This window comes from Suricata suricatta, chromosome 8, assembly GCF_006229205.1.
Source record: "Suricata suricatta isolate VVHF042 chromosome 8, meerkat_22Aug2017_6uvM2_HiC, whole genome shotgun sequence".
Taxonomy (NCBI): domain Eukaryota; kingdom Metazoa; phylum Chordata; class Mammalia; order Carnivora; family Herpestidae; genus Suricata; species Suricata suricatta.
In genome coordinates, this window is record NC_043707.1 from 85,525,266 (window position 1) to 85,548,535 (window position 23,270).

Here is a 23,270-nt window from a genome sequence, read left to right on the forward strand (position 1 = left end):
GGCTCAGTCGGTTAAGCCTCCGGCTTCGGCTCAGGTCAGATCTCACGTTCGTGGGTTCGAGCCCCGCGTCAGGCTCTGTGCTGACAGCTAGCTCAGAGCCTGGAGCCTGCTTCCAGTTCTGTGTCTCCTACTCTCTCTGCCCCTCCCCCTCTCATGCTCTGTCTCTCTCTGTATTAAAAATAAATAAAATATTAAAAAATATATTTAAAATTTAATTTTTGTAACTTATACAAGGAGGTCATTTTTCCTCCCCTTTAAAGGAACTTGTAATGACTAATTTAAGTCTGTAGCTATATGGACTCTGTTGCAACTACTCAGCTATGCCATGGTAGATTCAAAACAGTCAATGATAATACTAAAAACAAATGGGCTTGGTTGTGTTCCAATAAAGATTAACAAAAGGGGGGGGGGTCTGGCCCAAGGGCTGTAGTTTGCCTACCCCTGCAATATACAGTGGCCTCACTTATTACAGAACATTTATCCCTACAACCAGAAGTTAGAAGAATATTAAAAAAAAATGTGATATATTCTTGTGCCAAGTAATAGCTGCTTCCTATACCAGTGATTACTGTATTCATTGGAGTTGCATTAAGTAACCTGTTACTAGTAACTCTTTATATTAAACTTTTCCTATTCAAATTATGGTGTGGTTTGTCTCTTACCTGAGAGAATTCTAATCAACAATAGATGCAAACCACGCAAAGTCCTATAGCATTGTAAGCAGTATGTCTTTCTCTGTTAAGAACAAAGTTCTCCCAGCTTCTAGTAATATTTAGTAAATAAAAAGTACCAATCTTTCTGTACTTTAACTGTTTACAGAGAAAAATTAAAATACAGCTACTACTACTCTAAAAATGAATACCTTAGTTATTACATAATTTTACACATCGAAGGTATCTACCTACAATTAACCAGATCCTCATTTTTTTAAGTAAAAATTGTTAAGTGACAAAGTCATACTCAAAAAGATGGGAATTCCTGAGCTCATTCTTTTCTGGGACTGTACCAGTCACTTAATAGTTAACTACTTAGGTAAAATAACTGGAAAAATGCTGTTAAAAATTTTTAAAATTCTAGTTGAGGCTCCCTGTTCACTATTACCCGTGAAACCACTCACCGACCAGTTACAATCTCTCAGGAAGAACACCTGCAATTTGAAGTGTTTTTAGTTCTAAAATGACATACTTTTTATTGTATTCGATCAGGGTGAGAAACATTACCCACCAAAAATTTTCTCCAACTTTATTTCATCTTCCCCATGTTAAAAATCTCCATCAAGAATTCTTCTTTATTTCAAGCCATGTACTTAATTCAAACCCCAAGATAAGAGCAAAAGATCAAAAGGGCACTGAGTAAGAAAAAAATTGTCTTAATTTCACCTTTCTTTCTGGGTCTAAATTAACACACTATTTTTAACAGCATGTTCAACTGGTCTCTTGCCTCATGAGGCTTTTTCTTCTCCCCACATTGTTCCTTATTTTGAGAGTTAGTGGTAAAACCAAACATAACAGATAAATGGTTTTCAGAATGTTCTTAAAACATAAATTTCCAAGGTGTTCTCCCTCGTACCCATGATTATATATAGACTTTACACTACTGCGCACAAGTGGTGTCTCTTTGTGAACTATAATCCTAACAGCACTTAAAAAGCTCAAATACATTTAGGTTTATGCACAATTCTGTGTTCCTTTCTATCTTTTAAGAATTCACTGGAACCAGTACCTGGGTAAGTGGGTTAGGGGTAGGCAGGAGTCCACCACCAGGCAGAAGACCTGCCACTGCATTAGCTGGTGCCAACAGAGACAAAGCCTTAGTCTCATCAGGAATAACTCCTGCAGAGAAACATCCTCGCATTAGAACACACTCTTTTGCAAGACAGAAAACACACAAAAACACCCAGAAAATGTCTCCCTGATACACCACCTGAGTTTGTTGAAAGTACTTATGTTCGCTAAAATATAAAGCTTGACTTCTATGATTATTTATCATTAATTTTATGTCAGAATGAAACTTCAATGTGTGAAAATCTGTTTCCTTTTTCTCTACAAATGGTTAAGTTTCTAGAGTAAAAAAAAATAGCACAATACACACTACTTTTTTGTTAACACTGCCAAGATTTCATCACCTGTACTCGATTTTTAAGTCATGAACCAAACGTAAGCAAGCACAGTCGGTTCTCCAGGGGTGTGCTCTCAACTTTCAAAAGCTGTTTTATGAACAACGACTCGTGTCGGCTGCTTCACTATAAAGCACACAGAAAAATCAAGATACACAAGACAAAAAAAGTTTGATTTAGGGGTTAATAATATGGTACAGTTACTATGATTTTCTTTTACACCTACCATACAAATTTTGTAAAAATTAAGAGAAGAAAAGTATGTAAAGGAAATATTCTGTTGGAATCAAGCGTAGGGCTTTTGCTGACTCATGAAAATGAATATGAATGTTTCTGAAGGTCTCTGAATACACACAGGATGTGTGTGTGAAAGTGAGTAAGAGAGAGAGAGAATAGGTAAAACAACATGGCACATTCCTTACCTGTATAGTAAAATGCTTTATGTTCCAACATGTGCCATGCTAACCATACCAAAAATGCTGCTACATAAGTGTCAGTTCAAAAGCTAACTTAGCCAAACTCCTAAAGCCAAAACCAACATGTATGTCTGTTTTTAAAGCCTAATCTGTGTATTCAGATAAAATCTAAGGGTCCTAAGACAAATATTTATGTAGACAATTTAAATTCTATCCAACAGCAAAAGCCCTATACAGATGGATTAATCTGTTAATGTGCCCAAGCCCCCAAAATGAGAGTTCAATAATACAATTAAACTACATATTTGCAAATACCAGTAGTATTTCTGTAATACATATTAAGAAACTGCATCTCATCATAAAACATACAATATGTACAGGGCACTTAAGAGAAACTGGATAAGCTGCAGAAGAAAACTGTTGGGTGGTATTTTCAGCAGGGCCTGGTATATAGTTCAGGCTGAACCAGGGAAAAGAACTGTAAAACACAACAACAAAAAAGAAAAACCACTGTTAAATAAAGGTAATGGTTCCTTCCACCTATACTGAGAAGTGCCGATAATATAAACAAATGTATACTACACAGCACTGTTATCTTGCTTGTGTCAGAGCTGTCATCAATTTAGATACCAAGAGTTATGGAGGGGTGGGGGGAGAAGATCATTTAGATATAGGGCATTAATGCATCAATATTAACAAACCTACAAAGATTATGGGATAATTTTGCATGCAAAATTATGTCTCAAGAGGATAATACTAAGTATCAACATCTTACTCAAATTAGTGCATTTGCAACATATTTCTGGCAAACTAACATCCTCTTGAATTTATTGTGAGACACCTGATAGAAGATCTGCATCCATTAAAAAAAAGTCATGCATCTGATCCTCTGATTTAAAAAAGACTATTTAAAAATAAAACTACAATTTAAAAATAGCAATGAGGCCCCTCACCAGTTAATTTTCATGCGTCAAGAGTATTTTTTTTACTGCTGCTTTGATAGAACCATGAAATACTGCATGAATGTGTAGAAATGAAAGAAAAAGAAACAGACAAAAGAAACAAACATTAACCAAGGAACCTAAAATAACCCCCAAATCCATTTCTACTAAGAGTTCCTTCCATATCCAGCTATCTCGGTTTTTACCAATTAAGACTATTCCTTACCGTAGACTTTGTGTCTATTGTTTTAAAACACTGACCAAGAGCCAACAGCAAAGTGTAAGAGCTAAAACTAGGGTGAATGGTGACAAAGGGATTCAGCACATCAGTTATTTAACGGTGGCAACATTAATACAGCATACCATACCAATAATTAAATACACCAAAAATAGATTCTGGAACTATGTATTTCTGTAATTCTACATACACTCCTAAACATTTCATTTTCAAAACAAACACTGGAAAGTTTACTATGGCCTAAAAATATTTATGAAAGCCAGTTATATGATATACTGTATTATGTTTAGGACTTGGAGACTATGATACTTAGACAATAAAAATTCTTTAAATTTAAAGCCTAACTATAGTTTTGCACATTACTCACATGATTTGAATCTTGTTTCAATAACTGTATTTTACTTTTCCTAAATTTGAATGCTGTAAATTTTCTCTTGGTGTTAAGTCTTACCCTACAACAGGCACACTGATATAAAAAGAAATTGCTTAATCAAAACACACTAAACTCAAACGTTTATCAGCACATAATTTAAAACCTTAAAATAGGGTTCACACACTTTAATATCATGGAGACAGATGTACTATTATTATATAACATGCCTTAATCCATCTACGAATGCAATTTAATTTCTTCAGAAAACCACAAAGGCAATTCTTCTAAGTTTCAAGGACTAGACATTTCACAACTTTTACAAGGTATGGCGTAAATGTTCACATTGGTATTCAAAGATCTAAGATAGCATCTAAAATTAACAATATCAAGATTCTGCTTCCACTGACCAGCTCATTAAGGGGAAAGCATTTAAATTCTGGTCAGTATATATGTTAAATTATTAGCCTAAAATCCAGTAATTTTATCATATTTCAGTGATTTCTTTGATCAAAATTTATAGTAACCAAAAGCAAATAAAGTAGCAGTACATTGGGAACAAACTAATTATAAAATTTCTCAGAAAATTTTACAAAATGGAATAAAAATAGTGCTGTCTTGTCACAGTGGCTTTTTTAGATCCAAAAACCCTGCTCATTATTTTTCTGTCAAGTTACGTTAACAGCCTAAAATGTAAAAAGAGAGAAAATGTAGTTATTAACAAATGGTTACACCAGGAAAACACTTGGGGGACTTGAGTGCTTGCTGGCCTTTAGTTAATGTCTAGAATCCCCTGTAGCTGCAGAGGACCCACTGTTTTTCAGTCATCTGGAAGAGTTTTGCATTTGCCTTCTCCACTACAAAAATCACACACACAAATAACAGAGAGAAGAATTTATTATTTAGAGATATCTATAAAATATAGCAAGAATGAACAAGAAAATCTGGCATAAAAACAATTCACCCAGTGCCCATCTGGCACCTAAGCTATAGGAAATCTTGAGCTTTCATAAAATCCAAAATCATTGCAACCCTTGGTATACTGGAATTCAATGTGGGATTTTTTTTTTTTAAAGTTATCTGTGAGAAGAAGCACTACATAAATAAAACTAACCTAGTCATTTATTCAAAACAAAAGTAACATCATGCATTTGAAGGTTTCTATGTAAATGTGCATGGAGTAAACCATTCACCTTCAGGACTCTTTCATAAAACTCAACATTAACTAAGTATATGTATCTTAAGAAATTACAACAGGGATATGGCTTTAATGAACTTAAAATGCTTTAAATGAATGCAAAAAGTATCTTACAAAAACAGGTCTGATTTCTAATTTTTAGAATTAAAAAAAAAAATCTCCAAGTAAAAACATGGACTACAGTATAACAAGGGTTTCAAAATGTTAATAGCTTAAATTTCTAACATGCTACTAACGCTCACTCTAAAACTATACTGAGGTAGATGGTCGTCATAGGATGCCCTCATAGGTAGTTAAACAAAGCACAAACCTTCTGCATATGGTACGACTATCAAAGCTCTGTCAACGAATACAGTGTTTGTCAGATGCTGTGCCACAACTGCTGAGTCCGGATCATGGAACTTAACAAAGCAGACACGGGATGAGACTGGCAAAGGTGAATCACTAAAACATAGACAAATAACATAAAAAAGAGAAAAAGAATATCAGCTAAAACACAAATGTATGATTCACAAACATTCCAAAAGTAAAATAGGTAGATAAAAATACATACCATGGTATGTATTACTTTATTTAACCACTTCAAAATAAAATGATGTTTCAAATAAGGTACTGCCCACTGAGCTCCTAGCACTTTAACTGCAGGAAAACAATCACTGTTTAAATTTACAGTGTATCAAGTTAAAAAGTTTGTAACTATAATCACAAGAGTCTGAACAGACCAAAAAATTGTCAACATTTCTTATATAATACCATTCCACCTACTTTTTAATTACAGGTAAAAATAAATTACTTTTGGTTTAGAAAAGTTTTCATTACCAATAGTTTTTCAAAGTAAAAAACACAAAAAATTTCCACTTCAGGGACAAAATATTCCAAGAAATATTCTTTAAAAATTTTTTTAAAATATTAATTTATTTTTGGGAGACAGAGCATGAGCAGGGAAGAGGCAGAGAGACACAGAATCTGAAGGCGGCTCCACGCTCTGAGCAGTCAGCACAGAGCCTGATAAGGTGCTGGAATCCACGGACCACGAGATCTGACCTGATCTCAGAGGTCAGAAGTTGAATGCCCAACTGAGTGAACCACTCAGGAGCCCCTCTGAGAAATATTCTCTTAATTGTCTTTTTGACAGTTAATGAGTTTTCTTGACCTGCTTACATCCTCTTTCCCCTACAACTCCTAAGCATTATAAATAATTAAGACGGTCTTGCTCAGATCACCTTCAGAGAGAAACAAAAAAAGTGTGTACACTTGGGAATATAGTACTCCAACATGTAGTATTACACAAAAATTCCCTCAGTAAACTGCTTTTTTAGGTGAAAGAAGTGGTGAGGTACAACCTATGTCAGATTAGGTACTGAGCAGGATTTCTGTTTCTAACCCGACACCAAAAGTTATTTGAGAACCAAGACCCTAAAACAGCAGTAATCGCCACCGGGGGTAAAACAACACTAAACAGAAAGGCTTAAAAACCCAGATTCTCCACTCTACACGAATTAAATCAAGATCTTTGATGAAATACTGAATGTCTCCTCCTTTAATTCTCTGTGATGATTTTAACAGGCTCCCAGTGTAAAGCACGAGTGCTTTATTATAACAAGACAACTGCATCTTAATATTCAATAATGAAAAGTAAATCCCAAAATATATGGGAACGCTACTAGAATGGGGCTTGTTGCTAACTTTTCTAATAAATCAGATTTTCATGTGTACATAAAAATGTAGTTATATCAGATTTGGCTACACTAGGTATATCAAAGGTAAGCATTTGTTGTTGCCAAGAAAAATTTCCTCATAATTTAAGTATTAACATGAAGCTATATAGCTCAAGAACTCAAACCCATTAGAACTTTTAATGTTTCCTGAAAGGCACTGCCCGTATACTAAGCACATAACCAAATTTAGGTTCAAAGCACAGTTGATATTAAGGTATATCCAAAGGGAAATTAAGCCATCTTATTACAGAAGCTTAATGCCAAATATTTTTGAAAGGATACAGTGTTTAATGTCAAGCACTACTGGTCTATAATGTAACAATGTTGCACCCACAGTAGTGGAAAGAAAGCCATTTCAACCATTTTAGAAATGGCACCTTTTAGAAAGTGTATCATTTTGTATTTCTACCATATCCACCCTTTCAGCACAAAATTTAAAAAGTTTTTCAAATTATGCTATCAATTTCATCATTAACACCTACCACGATGGTTTGGGAAGTAACAGGCATTTACATTTCTTAAAAAGTGATCTCTACTATTTCTCTGATACTGTCATCTGACTAAAAGAAGAAAAAGACTATATAATAAGCTGTTAAAAAATATCAACCCAATGAACAGTTCTTTTTATAAGAAAATTAGGATATACTGCCTACATGTTCACAGTGTATTTCCATTACTTTGGCAATTAAAATGATTCATATTTTTTCTACCCATTCATGTCTTTGCAGTATTACAGCTACTGCTTACAGCTATATCAAACCTGTAAGTGGTGGGAAGCTAAAAACATGAATAATTAAATACTATGGGAAAGAGAGTTATAGGAAGACAACTCAGAGGAGACATAACTCACCCCTCCCCACTTCAAAAGATCTTGCTTAAAACCATTACTATTTGCACCCACGATTACACTTTTCTATGTCCTTTTAGAATTTATTAATAAAAGACACATACTACTAAGATAGCATGTTAGTTTCAGACTGATGCCTGAAAGTAATTTTCATACCTTAGAATTCTGTGCAAGTACCACTTCTAAAAATGTAATAGTTTTAAACAGATGAATAATTTATTTATAGAATAATATAGATGAAGCAGCTATTGAAAAGAACTGAGAAGCAAGACAGGAAAAACTGAGCCTGGTATGATGCTTTTGCCTTTAGGTATACAGTGGTAGTATTTTTTCAATGTTTTTTTAAAGCATCCTCTAAGGGCTGTTTCCCAATCTTTAGGGATGCACATAGAAAATTCAGATTTCTGTTTTCCATCAAGCCCAATGAATCAGAGAATCCCTTTTGTAGGAGGGCTTTGATTCCTAAGAACCACTGTTAATATACATGCCAAAAGAAGTATGAGAACTTCTGGTTTAGGCCACTGATAATACTCTCTCAACTTCCACCTTAATACTGTTAGCCATTTCTGCATGGACAATTTCGAGCTTACAATCATAAAGAGGCATCTCCTAGGCCCCAAAACAGCAGGTCTGTGACAACAGTAACATTCACCTGAAAATGTTGACCTAATATGCCCTCTCTTTGTATTCTTTTTCACTTATAAAGAAATACAGTAAAGTGTTACATTCAACAACAAAAAGTTTTTAAAGATCATGTTACCAAACCATACTGTTATAATTATTATCACTGATATACCTATTTTTGGTGCTCACTACCAGAGCACATATACTAAAACTGGAATGACAGATTAGAATAGCCCCTGCCCAATAACACCCTGATTCATGACATGTAGCATACTTTTAATTTTTTCTAACATAGTTTTTATTAGAATGTTTGTTACTTTTCCTCAGAAATTTAATGGATTATGATTTTTTTTGCTGTGAAAGAAAACTGTAATTTTATTTTTGTTTTCCAGTTGGGATAAGCAAATGAGTTCGATGTGAGTTTGTGAATAGTGAATTAACTTTCAGCGATTTGAAATATTAAATATATACTATACCAGAGTATGCTATAGTTATGGATCTAGGTCTACTTGGCTATGCCTTCACTTGATAATAAAGTCTTTTGGGAAATAACCTTTTTTTGATTATACAAGTTACTGATGTGAACTTTCAAGTTAATGGATAGTTTTGACACATGCTTCCCTGGGATTACCCAATAAACCCTCTGGTTATAGTCTGCATTCTGAAATATACTGAAACCAAACATTTAAAGAATACCTACTACCTGTAAAAGAATGATTCCACTCATAGGTTGCTTGGCTAAATAAAGGAAATCCTTATCAAGCAAACCAGTAAGGGAGATTCACAATACTGGGTTTGAAATACTAGTTCTAACACTGGTAAAGTGGTTTGGGAGTGGAAAACAAACTGTGAATTTCAGTTCACTCTTTGTAAAACTGGGTATGATAAAATAGGAAAGCATCTAGCATATACTAGATACTCAAACAATGTTGAATTTCCAACATGCATTTTATTTTTTAAAGGTTAATACTTCCTGAAATATATCCTTGCCTATTTCAGAGTATTTGCGTTAAAAAAATTTTTTTTAACATATATTTTATATTTGAGAGACAGAAAACAAGTGGAGGAGGGGGAGAGAGGGAGGGAGAGGGAGAGGGAGAGGGAGAGGGAGAGGGAGAGGGAGAGAGAGAGAGAGGGAGAGAGGGAGGGAGAGAGGGAGGGAGGGAGGGAGGGAGAGGGAGGGAGAGGGAGAATCTGACGCAGGACCCAGACTCCGAGCTGTCAGCACAGAGCCTGATGCAGAGCTCAAACCCATGAACTGTGACATCATGTACTGAGCCTAAGTCAGACGCTTAACAGACCGAGTCATCCAGGTGCCCCTCCAACATGCATTTGAAGAACTAGAATGAAACGAACGGTTTTCCCTTAAAAGAGAATTAGAGGAACACTGACCGAGGTTTTCAAATAGCTATTTGGCCATCATACCAAAGAGAGGGTTCAAATATTATTTTTTATGAAACAGTATCACTGGGTAAAATTATAGGCCAGTGATTTTCTTAAAAGAACCAAGAGGAAGACTCAATCATGACCCAAAGGGAGAAACCTTCTTGAGGAGATTGTCAGTGAAATGTCTGGCAGAATCCCAGGTCCCAGACCTCCCCCCAGCCCGGGCCAGTAGGCATTTATAAACCAGTGCTTCAGTAGTGGTGGGTTAGGGCCGTCACATACATACTTTAAAAAATGCTCCCTAGGTGATGTTGGTGGCCCAAGAGGCCACTTATTCTAAAAGAGGGAGACAGCTAACCTAACCCGTCAGTTGGTAATTAGTGCTTTAGAGAAAACAAAGCAGTTAAGTTGAACAGAGAAGGCAGAGAGCAGGAGTGTTTTATTTTTATACAGGGCAATCAGGGTAGGTTTCTCTACGTGACATTTGAGTAACAGAAGCATGTCATAGGAATCCATCTACGTGAAGAGTTCCAGGTGAATATGAATGCTTTTTGAGGAAAATAGAAAATACATATACCTCATTAAAAAAAAAATCAAGTGGCAAGTGTGTTTACAGTAGTTTTAGGTTTTATATATTCTGAACCAGTCAGTATTATTCTCTAAGTAAAAAAGTATATTTTTTGAATGTTTTGTAAGGATGAACCTTTCTGGAGTTCTATGTCAGACTCCACAGCACACTTTCCCTGGCAAATTACTGCTGAAAATTGTAGTAAGCTTACAGAAATGGTCAATAAAGTATTTCCAAATTATGCAGGTCAGATTAGCAATCGACTTACATAAAAACAACGTAGGTAGGCAAATCACAAAGGCCACTAAGGTAACACTGGCATCTACTGTATGGTAACCTTACACAGTTTTAGATGAGAAAACTATGTAGGAATATATATGAAGGAATCAAAGAGCAAAAATGGGTCAATATTTATCTGCTCTTCCTGATACAGGTAAAGGAGTTTTCTCAATGCACAGCACGCCAGATCATGTTATCTGATGCACATCAGTTATCCTGTTTCTGATGGAACTACTCCTTTGACAACAAAGCAGAAAAGTCAGGCTCTGGTCCATGATTCTAAGATGCTGATCATTCATTAGGTAAAAGAGGAACCAGTATACAGCCTATACTTCTGTCATCTGTTAAATGCATCATAAAAAGAGCATTTTCAAAACCAACAAAACGTTTTAAAGTCAACAACTGTATCAATATTCTTAGTAACTTGCCAGATTGGAAAGAATTATTTCATAGTGAATCCAGTATGTCAAATACTTCCAGTAACAACATGATTACAATAATCACATCTGTTACTCTCATTTTCTGCCTTTTTACTGTTTATTAATTTCACTAACAACTTAATAAATGGTATGTTGTGAGAAAATAGAATAAAATAGTTTTGTATGCTTATATTATAAAAGCTATTTGCCTCCATTCCCAAAGGTGGTCAAGTCTCCATTCAAAATAACAGGATGTTTGTTCCCAGAATTCTACACTTTGTGAAAATCAAGAACTCTGAAACCTCTCTCTGCATGCTTATTCCCTGAAAAATTAAAAGCAACACACCAATCTAAAACACTAAGAAATCATCTGAAAATATTTTAAGCAGAAAGTGATGAAATATGCAAAATAATACCACAGTATAAGCAACCTCCATTTTAGAATAAAATGTACTTAGATTAATGATTTATTACAGCCGCAGGAGTGGATCCCTTGAGGATTCCAATTTCCTGTTTAGTACTTAAATGACATAAAAATCTCAATGTACAGCGGGTACCCAGTGTTTACTTGACAGTAACGTTTGAATTTTCACTCTGTGATTCACTAGGAGCACACCGTTTTATTTCAAATGTTGGTTCTAACATTTATCACATATCTTACTTCATAGCTTTATTTTTCTTTGCAATTAATCTACTCATTTAACATTTTTGCAATAAGAGACAACAGAATAAAAACAAAAACCCATACACTCTGATTTCAAAAACTTAACATTCTATTAAATTACTGTCAAGAACAATTGTGAAACATAAACGTGAATGTTTTTTAAACAGAAGAAAACCTGACATTTTGGCTATAACCCATTTTTGTCATTATAAAAATTAAGGATTCAGGCTCGCTGAATTGTCAAGAAATATTAACTCTGAATTATAGTCACTGCGCCAGAATCAGTTAAGGGCAAACTAACACTTAAGTGAACTGACAACAAACTTCATTATGAAATTAACATAGGAATGATTAAGTTTGTTACTTTTCAAAGAACTCAAATACCTGATTTTTAAAAAAGTGATTAAACAGTATACAAATTCCATAAAGTGCGGTTTCCCTTCCTCTAAGTGCTCAAAAAAACAACCACGTTGGCACAATTTAAGGAAACCCCCAAATCCTCAGATTTTAAAAGGCTGTGTCTCTTTAATCTCCCAAACACTGGCCCCGCTTCTTTGCATTAAGCCTAATATGCAGCTTCTTTCACAAGCAAATCCAACGGCCTGCCTCAACGGAAGCAACCTGGTCCCGGGAAGCGTCGGCGAGGGCCTAGGAAATGGTGTAGTTAGGCCCCGAACGGGGAGGAGTTAGTAGAAACGGTGATGGTGGACGATACTCACTCTGGCGGGAAGAGGCGCAGTTCGTCGATCTTGCCTAGGAAACCGAAGAGGGTCCGCATCTGCTCAGAGCTAGCGCTCGGGGAGACATTAGTCACCTGGATTACCTCGGTGCCGCCGCCTCCGCCGCCACCGCCGCCGCCACCGGGCCCGCCGCTGGGGCCCGGGCCCGCAGTACTGGGGACGACGGTAGTGTTGCTCATGGCGCTGCTCGCGTTCTCGCTCCTGCTTTAACACATCAAACACACAACAAACAGTGAGAGGGAGGGGGAAGAGGAACCGGTTCGCCGGAGAGGAGACAGAAGTGTATCCGATGTTACAGCCGCCGCTGCCACCGCTGCCGTTCCTCCACCCCGCCGCTCGTCGGGGGCTTTGGGGAGGGGGAAGAAGGCGAGAGCGCGCGAGGTCGAGACCGCGAGAAAAGAAACGGCCGCCCCCACCTCGCTTTCCAACCACCTCACTCGCGGGCCCGAGCTCCCCACAATGCCTTGCGGCGCAAGGGCGCGTCACCGTCGACTCCGCCCCGCGCAGGCCCAGCAAACCTCGTCCGCCGCCAGAAAAACGCGAGGCCCCGCGGTCTAATGGAGGTCGTCCTCCCTCTTCACTCCCCCCACTTTCTTTCTTTCTTTCTTTTTTTTTTTTTGAAGAAATAAGTGGAAGGCATTAACTTAAAAAAAAAAAACAAGCATTCACTCCTCTGCAAAAAACTGCACACCTTAGTAACTATTATTAGAAATAACCACGATATTTATTTCTTCACACAGATCTACAGATCTGTCCAGTTACTACGGAAATTTACACGCTAGTTAACCAAAATTTTCCTCCCCATCACTATACAATTATAAATCTTTACATACATTTTGGAAACATTAAATTTTTAACCAATTTGTGTTGTCACTAAAACCTTGAAAAGAGATTAGAGTGTTTTACTTACTCTCGTGCTTAATATGCAAGTTTTATTTCACAAGTTGACCTTTTAAAAGCACACTTTACAGTACCTAAATATATTCAAGTATATGATCTGAAACTTCTAGAGAAAAATTTGATTTACATGCATATTCTTAGTTAAAATAATTTTGAAGCTTTGTCAATTAAAAGATGGTCTAATTTTTCAACCTCATCTGCACTACTCTCCCCTTTTTACCCAAAGATGTGGAGTTCCCCAAACCTGACAAATTCTTTCATTTCACTGCTCCCTTATACAAATTATTCATGACTTTCCTGATTTTATCTAACTGCCATCAGCTGTGGGGCCTTTCTTCCATTACTGCCACAACTTTTGCAAGCAGAGTTAGGGTTTCCTCTTCTCTGCTCAAGAACAGAGGATACATATACCGTATTTGTTATATTGACATGTTATTCCTCCCAAAGCCTTGAGTTTTCTGAGTCTGTTTAAGATTTAGAGAAATGTCCGTCTCATAGTAAATATCAATAAATGTATTAAACACATGAATAAATATGCCTTGATGACAGTGCCAATTACTCTAAGATGATTATTAAATATTTTACTTGCCCTTGCATATTTTTGGAGGCTAAAACCTGCAGCTAAAACCTGAGGTCTTAGAGGATATTTTCGTTGTTAATATGTCTATGCAGTAATGAAGTCAATGATTTTTGAGAGATTAGAACACAAAGTTATTGAGATCTGGATGTAGAGGCGATTAGCTAGGTTTATTCACTAAGTCTCTTCTGCTAGTTCTCATAAAAACAAGAACAAGTTGGTTAAATGTAAGCCTCAGTAAAATTACAAATTACAACTAGTAGCATGCAGCTCATTAGTGTGTACTTGTGAATATAAAAAAACTCTGATAATTTACTTTCTCATTTTGCATCTAACACATGCAACTGCCAATTACAGACTCTTAATTTGCTGTAATGTTAATTTGTATCAGAATCCACAAAACTGAGGCTGCCCTAATGGCCTGGCCCAAGTCACAAAACTAAACCTAGGTCATCCTGCACCTACAGGAAAACACTTATCAAGAAACCTAACATACACCAATCACAAACCTTTAACTCAGCTTTTAGTTAACTTATCTTACTTAGAAAACAGGATCTGCTAGCCTTATAAGAAAATCCCTCAACCTCCTGGCCAATCATGCCCTATTTCTGTGTTCCTTCTCCTAATCTTCTCTAGAACATGCTCTTGCCTGAAATCTTTTGGGAAGAGTGTTTGTGAGGCACTGTAATCCCCCAATCCATGGATTGTCTTACCTGGAATAAAGGATATCAAACTTGTTACTAATTTGTTGTTTTGTCAGATGAAAAGTTCGACTGTGGCAGGCGGAGGCAAGATGGCGCCTTGGCGTTCCGCCCAAGCACATGACAAAGTATGGCCCGCCTGCCTCTGGTGTACCCACCTCCCAGCCAGATACCGCGATAAGTGTACGACCAATGCAAAGCCATGAAATTGGTCAGCCCCGTTGCTGTCAGCCAATCATGAGCGGCCGCGTAGCCTGTACGGTACATATATAAGGGAGGGTGCTTTGCGCAGGAAAAAGAAGAAGGAAGAAAAGAACCAATAAAAGTCTCTGCAACGAATCCCGGTGTCGTCAGTTCTTCAAACTGCGGGCAGTTTGAGCGGCGCCAGCATTCAACATTTAAAGTACCTACCATGTGCCAATCCTGTTACATTGTTCTATGATAAAAGGACAAACACAAAGGCAGGGTTCATACCTGCCTGTTTTTTTTCTTTAATGTTAGCATCTTTTTATTCTTTATTGGTGGGTCCATAGAAATCTGTTATGTTACTCTACATATACTTGACATATTTCGTAATTAAAATTATACATTTGAACCAAAGAGAGTTTTGTGGTTAAGATAAAACCTTCTAAACCATCAGAAGCCAGTTTATGTGTAACTCATTGAATATCCCAATAGATGGTGCTTCCAAATGGAGAAACAATGTGTCAAAAAAGAATCTTATCCTAATAAAGAGGACTTTTAAGCATTTTATTTTCAAGTCATCTGGTACGTAGAAAAAGCACTAGATTTAGAGCCAGAAGAGGGGTTAGATACTACCCTGTCATATATAAAGTATGATTTGAAGACATTTCACTTCACTTGTAAGAATCTACTTCAATCATGGGGCGCCTGGGTGGCCCAGTCGGTTAAGCCTCTGGCTTTGGCTCAGGTCAGATCTCACGTTCGTGGGTTTGAGCCCTGCATCAGGCTCTGTGCTAACAGCTAGCTCAGAGCCTGGAGCCTGCTTCCAGTTCTGTGTCTCCTTCTCTCTCTGCCCCTCCCCCTCTCATGCTCTTTCTCTCTCTGTATTAAAAAAAATTAAAAAAATATTAAAAAAAAATCTACTTCAATCAGAACCTGAATCATATTTATGACAATCTTTCTAGTTCTAACAAATAGATTAAATAGTTAACTACCTTGATTTAACGTTGTACATTGCCCATAGAAATAACCAAAGGCAAATAAATAAATGAAAGCAAATAACAAGTATATCCAATCTATAGGTTTTTTTTTTTAATGATTATTTATTTTTGAGAGAGAGGGAGACACAGAATCCAAAGCAGGCTCTAAGCTCTGAGTTGTCAGCACAGAGCCCAACGTGGGGCTCGAACTCACAAACAGCAAGATCATGACCTGAGCCAAATTCGGACACTTAACTGACTGAGCCACCTAGGTGCCCTGAATGTATTGTAGTTCTAAATCATTTCAGATTTGTTTATTAGGCTCCTGATTAAACATAACTATAATATAGTATCTGAAGATGGGTATCATGCTCCTCTTAATTTACTTTAACCTCCATACCATAAAAAGTTGTTTAAGAAAACATGTATATTCCTTCAAATATTATGTACCTGTTATGTTCCGGGATTTTCTTAGACACTAGGAATACAGCAGAGAAAAGATAGGCAATGTCCCTGATCACATATAACTTTAGTATGGCAAACTTTCAATGAATAAACACAAAGATATATGGGAGGAATATGCTGTGATGAAAATAAACCAGGATAAAAAGATGGAGAAAGTGTTATCGAGCTGAGAATTTACTAAAAGGAGGAAGCAAGCCATTTAAATTTCTGGGGGAAGAGCAATCCAAACACAAGAAATAGCAATTTACAAAGATCCTGAGGGTAAGAGTAAATTTGAAGCTTTTGAGAAGAGTTGGAAAATCATTCTTTATTGAATGAATGCTTTCCAGTTTATATTTCAGAAAGACTTATAAGGAGATCCTGTCAGTATCATGTGGAAAGTGAAGTGAAATATGTAAAGGGAAGGGTCAAGCTGATCTTTGGGAGTAGATTGGGAAGGCTTCCAGCTATATTTGAGTGATAAATACTACCAGTCTAACCAAGGTTTAATTTGCTTTTCTAATCCAAAGCAAAAAGTAATCTGTCACTTTGGCCTATATACCAGTCATATTATGGCTTATATAATCATATAACCATTTTTGGCCTATATATGCAAATTATAGTGTATGATTTCTGAAAGGCTTTTGGAATATAGAAAATAACTTATAGGCTTCCCATAATAGCATCCTATTACTTACAGGTGGGGAACTGCCACTACCGTACTGCTAAAATATTGGCAGGAATATGTTGATATTCTGTTAAATAATATTAGAAAGTAATACTTTATGAAGATCTCCAGAATTACAATACCAATTTTCTTAGTCATAATGAACAAGCTTTAGTACTTTCCAATTTAAAGCTTCTATAAGATCTCATGTTTAAAAGAATGAAACCAGACCTCTTATCTTACACCACTCACAAAAATTAACTCAAATGGATCAAAAACCTGAAACTATAGGACTTCTAGGCAAAAAATCAAAAATAAAACCAACTCCCCCACACCCCCAGCAACAGTAAAACCTCCCCAAAACCAAAACACACACACACACACACACACACACACACACACACACACAACCAACAACAACAGGAAAAAGCATCCTTGACATGGGACTTGGATATAATTTTTTGGACACCAAAAACACAACCAATAAAATCAAGAACAAAATGAGTGGGATTATATCAGGCTAAAAAAAAAAAAAGACTTCTGTATAGCAAAGGAAACCATCAACAAAATGAATGGAAGTACAGAATGAGAAAAAAATATTTGCAAATCAATTTTTCTGATTAGGGCTTAGTATTCAAAATATACAAGGAACTCCTACAACTCTAGCAAAGGGAATAAAAAAAGAAATTTAATCCAATTTAAAAATGGGCAAAGGACCTAAATAAACATTTGTCTAACAGATAAATGAAGTGATGCTCAGTGTCACTAATAATCGATTAAGGAATTGTAAATCAAAACTATAATATTACCTTACACTCATCAGAATAGCTTGCATCAAAAAGATAAGAGACAACAAATGCAGGGGAGGGTGTGGAGAAAAGGAAACCCTTGAGCACTGTTGGTAGTACTGTAAATTGGTACAGCTAGTAAGGAAAACAGTCTCTCAAATATTGAAAACAGAACTACATATAATTCAACAATCTCACTTCTGAGACTATCTGATGGAAACAAAAACACTATGTTGAAGAGATATATAAACCCCATGTTCACTGCAGCATTATTTATAATATCCAAAACTTAGAAAAAAAAAAACTAAGTGTTCACTGACAAATGAATGGATAAAGAAGTTGTGGCATGTATATGTGTGTGTGTATACACACACACACACACACATGTATATGCATACAATTGTATTATCATTCAGCCATAAAAAAAAGGAAATCCTTTCATTTTTGACAACATGGTTGGGACTTGAGGGCATTACGGTCACTGAAATAAGTCAGACAAAGACAAATATTGTATGATCTTACTTATATGTGAAATCTAACCCTCTCCCTCCCCACTGCCAAATGCATAGAAAAAGAGATCAGATTTGTGGTTACTAGAGGTAGAGGTGGGGAGAGGAGGAATTGGAGGAAAGTGGTCAAAAGGTACAAACTTCCAGTTATAAGGTAAATAAATACTAGAGGTGCAAAACATAATGACTATATACTTAACACTGTGGTTATGACAATATGTAAGTTATATATGAGATGATGGATATTAGCTAAACTTACTGTGATAATTCACAATATACATAGATCAAATCATTATGCTGTACACCTTACACTTATATAGTGCTGTAGGCCAATTATAGCTGAATAAGACTAGGGAGGAAAACACTATGATAAAAATATTTCCAATGCGAAAAAAATCTCATATTTTTAGTTGGAATTTCTTCAATTAAAAGATAGAATAGGCCCAGATATGTATAACCACTTTACCCACTGGATACCATGTTTCCAGTTGGATAAGTCAAGTCATCTGTGTTACTGTTAAGACAACTTTGTCTACACTAACAGAAAAATCCTTCAAATTGACACAATTTTGCAAATCTGCACAAGCAACAGAGTTTTATTCAAATTAGTTGTTAAGCAGCAAATTCCTCTCTAGCAAATACACTTTTTGAGGACAGGGAAGGCAATATATTTGTCTTTGTGTTTCCTGATGCCCAACAATATACTAGAGCAAAGTTAGTATTCGACAAAATTTAGGGAATATCATTTATGTGCTAGAAACTTCACAAGTGCCTCACTCACATAAGCCACTCAGCAAAGGCTTGCTGAATGAAGACAGGAAGGCACTTGTTAGATTTATAAGGAAATCTGGTTGAGATAAACTTTCAAAGTATTTGGCTATGCATTTTTTTCTCTATGGCTATAGAAAGCTATAAGAAAAACCAGGAAATAAACTGCTTACAGATCCTCAACTTAAAAAAAAAAAACAACTTATCTGCAGATCTATCTTAATTTGAATTTCATTAAAAATTTTTTAAAAAATATTTTTAAATAAAACCTACACCCAACGTGAGACTCAAACTCAAAACTCTGACACCAAGAGCTGTGAGCTCCACAAACAGAGCCAGCCAGACACCCCTTAATTTGAATTTCCAATTTCCAATTAGAGAATTATATTTCTAATTCTATAAATTAGATAATTCTATAAATACTAACATCTATTTTAATATCAAAATTGTAAATCTCATGTTCCCCTTTCTTCTTCTCTAAGTAAATGAAGAGGAGAAGCTAAAGGATGAGTTAGCATTATGGGAACAACAGATAGATGGATGAATGGACACATATATTAGGACAAAAAAAAAGTCTACTTAGATTTATTTCCAAATACTAGTTTTGTATTAATTTATATTGTCTACCAGTGGCAGGGATATCTGTTTCTCAACTGGACAGTACAGGGTCAATGAACACCTTGAAAATTAACATAGAGGAAAAAAGTAGTAGAGTATTAAAATGCTGTTGCCTATGTGTATATATATGCACAGTATTCACAGTCATAATGCATATGTATTACTTGGAAAATCACAATTTGTTTCTATAGATTTGTTTGGCTTTTTGGATTGAAGAAGGTCAACATAAATATTTGGATGGAGAAACTCCAGATACTATTCAATACTATCCTCTATGTTATAAAAGATTCTTTGGGAGTTTCAACTGAGAAAAGGCCATTTGAGGGACAGCTTCATGATCATTAAAAAAAAAATGCAGTAGCGTTATATGTATCTTTATTCTAAGTAAATAGTCTTAAGCATTTTAATATTAAATAGTTTACCCTAATCAAGGAATTAGACATCTGTAGCATTTGAGTGCTTTTCTTCCTATGGTGTAAAATTAATTTTCATGAAGGAAAATTATTTCTAAAGTCTGATAAAACTGGGAAAAAAAGAAAGTGTGTTCAACTCAGTAATAAGAGGATCTACATTGGAATGCTTTTATACTGCCTTTTAATCCTCATGACACTTAAGGTGCTGCAGCGATTAGGAATGCAGACCTAGAGTTAAACTAAAGGTACTCTACCATCAATGAAGGTCATGGTGACCTCTGGCTCATGACTTTATGCTTCACATTCCTCATCTGAAAAATAAAGATAACAGTAATGTTTACCTCACTGGTTGCAATGAGGATGAAACTACTAATACAAATGCTTAGAAAAGAAAATATTAACTTCTATTATTATCCTTACTCTACAAATTAAAAATCTTCCATTTGGAAAATGAAAAGTTACCTCAACTGGGTTCCATTTTATTCACACTGTCACTATATTTTAGGCTATTACTATGCTTTAGACATCATTCACATGAACAATATTAATCAGAAAAGCTAATCTATATGGAAGAGTTTCTTAAGATCTCACTTAAAAAAATTTTTTTTTTTGAGATAGAGAAAGAGTACTAACAGGGGAGGGGCAGAGAGAGAGAGAGAGAGAGAGAGAGAGAGAGAGAGAGAGAGAGAGAGAGAGAGAATCCCAAGCAGGCTCCACGCTGTCAGCAGAGCCTGATGCAGGGCTCCAACACACAGACTGTGAAATCATGACCTGAGCCGAAGTTGGATGCTTAACGGACTGAGCCACGCAGATCTCCCAAGATTTGACATGTTAACATAGGCTTTGTTTTTGGCATATTTAAAAATTATAAAGTAATAAATGCCATGCGTAAAATACTAAAACTATTTAAATGTTAAAAAGTCCAAGTTCCCCATTCCACTCCTCTGTGCATGTTCTCAACCACTACAATAGGTGCTGCCTATAATTAGCCATGTGAGCTCTAATTCCCTTATGTGAAAAATGAGAACAAAAGTACCAGAGTTTTTAAGATTAAAAATAATATGGATATGAAGCACCTAGATAGTGTCCAGCACATAGGCATTCCATGAATGGTATTTATCATTACAAAAAAGTCTGTGTTCACCTTATCTTTTCATCTTACCTTAGAGCATTATTGTCAAATGTGAAAATATTTTGGTAGTAAACGTGTAAAAAAACTTATTACTAGATACCCTTTCTTCTTTAAGGGACTGCTGCAACAGAAACATGACACCAACAGATTTCAAATTTTCATATTCATTTTGATCCTAAAAAAGGTAGCACTTTACCAATAGCATGCACAGATAACACATAATGGCTAAATAAAGCATCTCTTTTTCGATAAAATACAAATGTGTTTTCTTTCTAGGAAGGCTTCAATTACATTTCTATATTTTTAAAGCAAGAGTATTAGTATTCTTATTTTTAAAAGACATAAGCAATTGCATATATGCTTGATTAATCTTGGGTCAGAGCAACAGACCACCCAATGACCAAAGCACAGAAAAAAAAAAAAAAAGGAAACTATTACTAAGTCCACAAGACCATCTGAATTCCTGACAAACGATGAAGCTAAAAACCATAATGTCTTTTCCCAAATGCCATCCCAGTCACTTGAAACCATGAACTACGTACGAACTGCAATTAGCTAATGTTAATGTCTAAAAACACAGAGATGTTGATCAAATAATTATTTTGGATGGAAAAGATTTTGATGAAAGCAAAAAAAGGTCAGTCAAAGCCATATTAACTAAATAAATTCAGTGATGAGGGCAAAACACGTATCTCTAGAATGATGAAGAACAGAGCTGGGCTCACAGATTTGCATTGTCGGGACCAGATATGTATGTATGTATATATGTAGGTGTTTATTTTTTCAAAAAGCGTATTTACTTATTTTGAGAGACAGAAAGAGCCAAAGTGGAAGAGAGACAGAGAGGGCAGAGTGAATCCTAATTAGGATCTGTGCTGTCGGCACAGAGCCCAAAACGGGGCTTGATTTTGTGAACCGAGAGACTGAGACCTGAGCTGAAATTAAGAGTCAGATGCTTAACCGACTGAGTCACCCAGGTGCCCCAGGACCAGGTATTCAAATGTTCACTAGTATCTGAACATTCCCATGATGGTACCTTTCAAATTATTGAAGTATATGTAACTGTGATATTTTAAATGACGGGAAAAAAACTGATGTGGAAAAAAATTGTGGACAGTCTTGAAGGTTCTTTTAAACTAGCATTTATCTTAATTGCAATTATGAGTATAATTGGAAATTGAGTAATATTCTGTCTTGAAATTTGAGTATCAAATTTTTAAATAAAAATCTATTGATTGTGATTATCAACAAACTACCAAATCATTCTTATATTTCTTTCCTTCTTATCAACTTAAGTTGACATTAAAATTAAAGCCTCAGTGACCATATATCTTGTCTTATTAAAACCGTTGGGGAGCTTTGTTCATATAGAACAATATATCCCATGTATACTTATGTAATTTTACTCCTTTTTTTTTTTTTTTTTAAAGTATTGAGCAAATGAAGTTGCAAGCTGAATCCAATAGAACAAAATTATCAGCAGGGGTGTTATAAAGTCAAATTTTAAAACAGTGGAATTTTATTAAAACCAATTTTTAGGGCTAGGCCTGGGTGGCTCAGTCGGTTTAGCATCTGACTTTAGCTCAGGTCATGATCTCACAGTTTGTGGGTTTGAGCCTCCCGTCGGGCTGTGTGCTGCGTGTTGAGAGCTCAGAGCTAAGAGGCTGCTTCATAGTCTGTGTCTCCCTCTCTGCCCCTCCCCTGCCCACACTCTCTCTCACTCTCTCTCTCAAAAATAAACTTAAAAAAAAAAAAAAAAAAGACAGGGGCACCTGGGTAGCTCAGTCAGTTGAGCATCCGGCTTCAGCTCAGGGCATCATCTCACGGTTCGTGGGTTCGAGCCCCGTGTCGGGCTCTATGATGACAGCTCAGAGCCTGGAGCCTGCTTCAGATTCTGTGTCTCCCTCTCTCTCTGACCCTCCCCTGCTCATGGTGTCTCCTTCTTTCTCTCTCTCCCAGAAAAAAAAAAAAAAAGACAACATTTAAACAGATTATTTGGTAGTGATTTTGTATGTATCAATACAATTAAAGATAGAATGATATTATAAAGCACATTCTAAGATTTG

General features: G+C 35.9%; 1 protein-coding gene and 1 pseudogene across 4 annotated transcripts in view; one reads left to right on the forward strand and one right to left on the reverse strand.

Annotated features, from left to right (window-relative positions):
- Positions 1-23,270, reverse strand: part of SRSF11 (serine and arginine rich splicing factor 11) — a 43,601-nt gene that overhangs the window by 15,929 nt on the left and 4,402 nt on the right. Inside the window, exons 1-4 of one of the 4 annotated variants that reach the window (XM_029948240.1) lie at positions 12,941-12,959; positions 12,504-12,725; positions 5,590-5,723; positions 1,723-1,832 (exon numbers count right to left, since the gene is read on the reverse strand). In XM_029948240.1, coding sequence (XP_029804100.1) covers positions 1,723-1,832; positions 5,590-5,723; positions 12,504-12,703 — 444 coding nt within the window. In that variant the 5' untranslated portion in view covers positions 12,704-12,725; positions 12,941-12,959. The other 3 variants (XM_029948238.1, XM_029948239.1, XM_029948241.1) reach the window with 3 other exon arrangements.
- LOC115300554 lies at positions 8,650-8,746 on the forward strand (annotated as a pseudogene).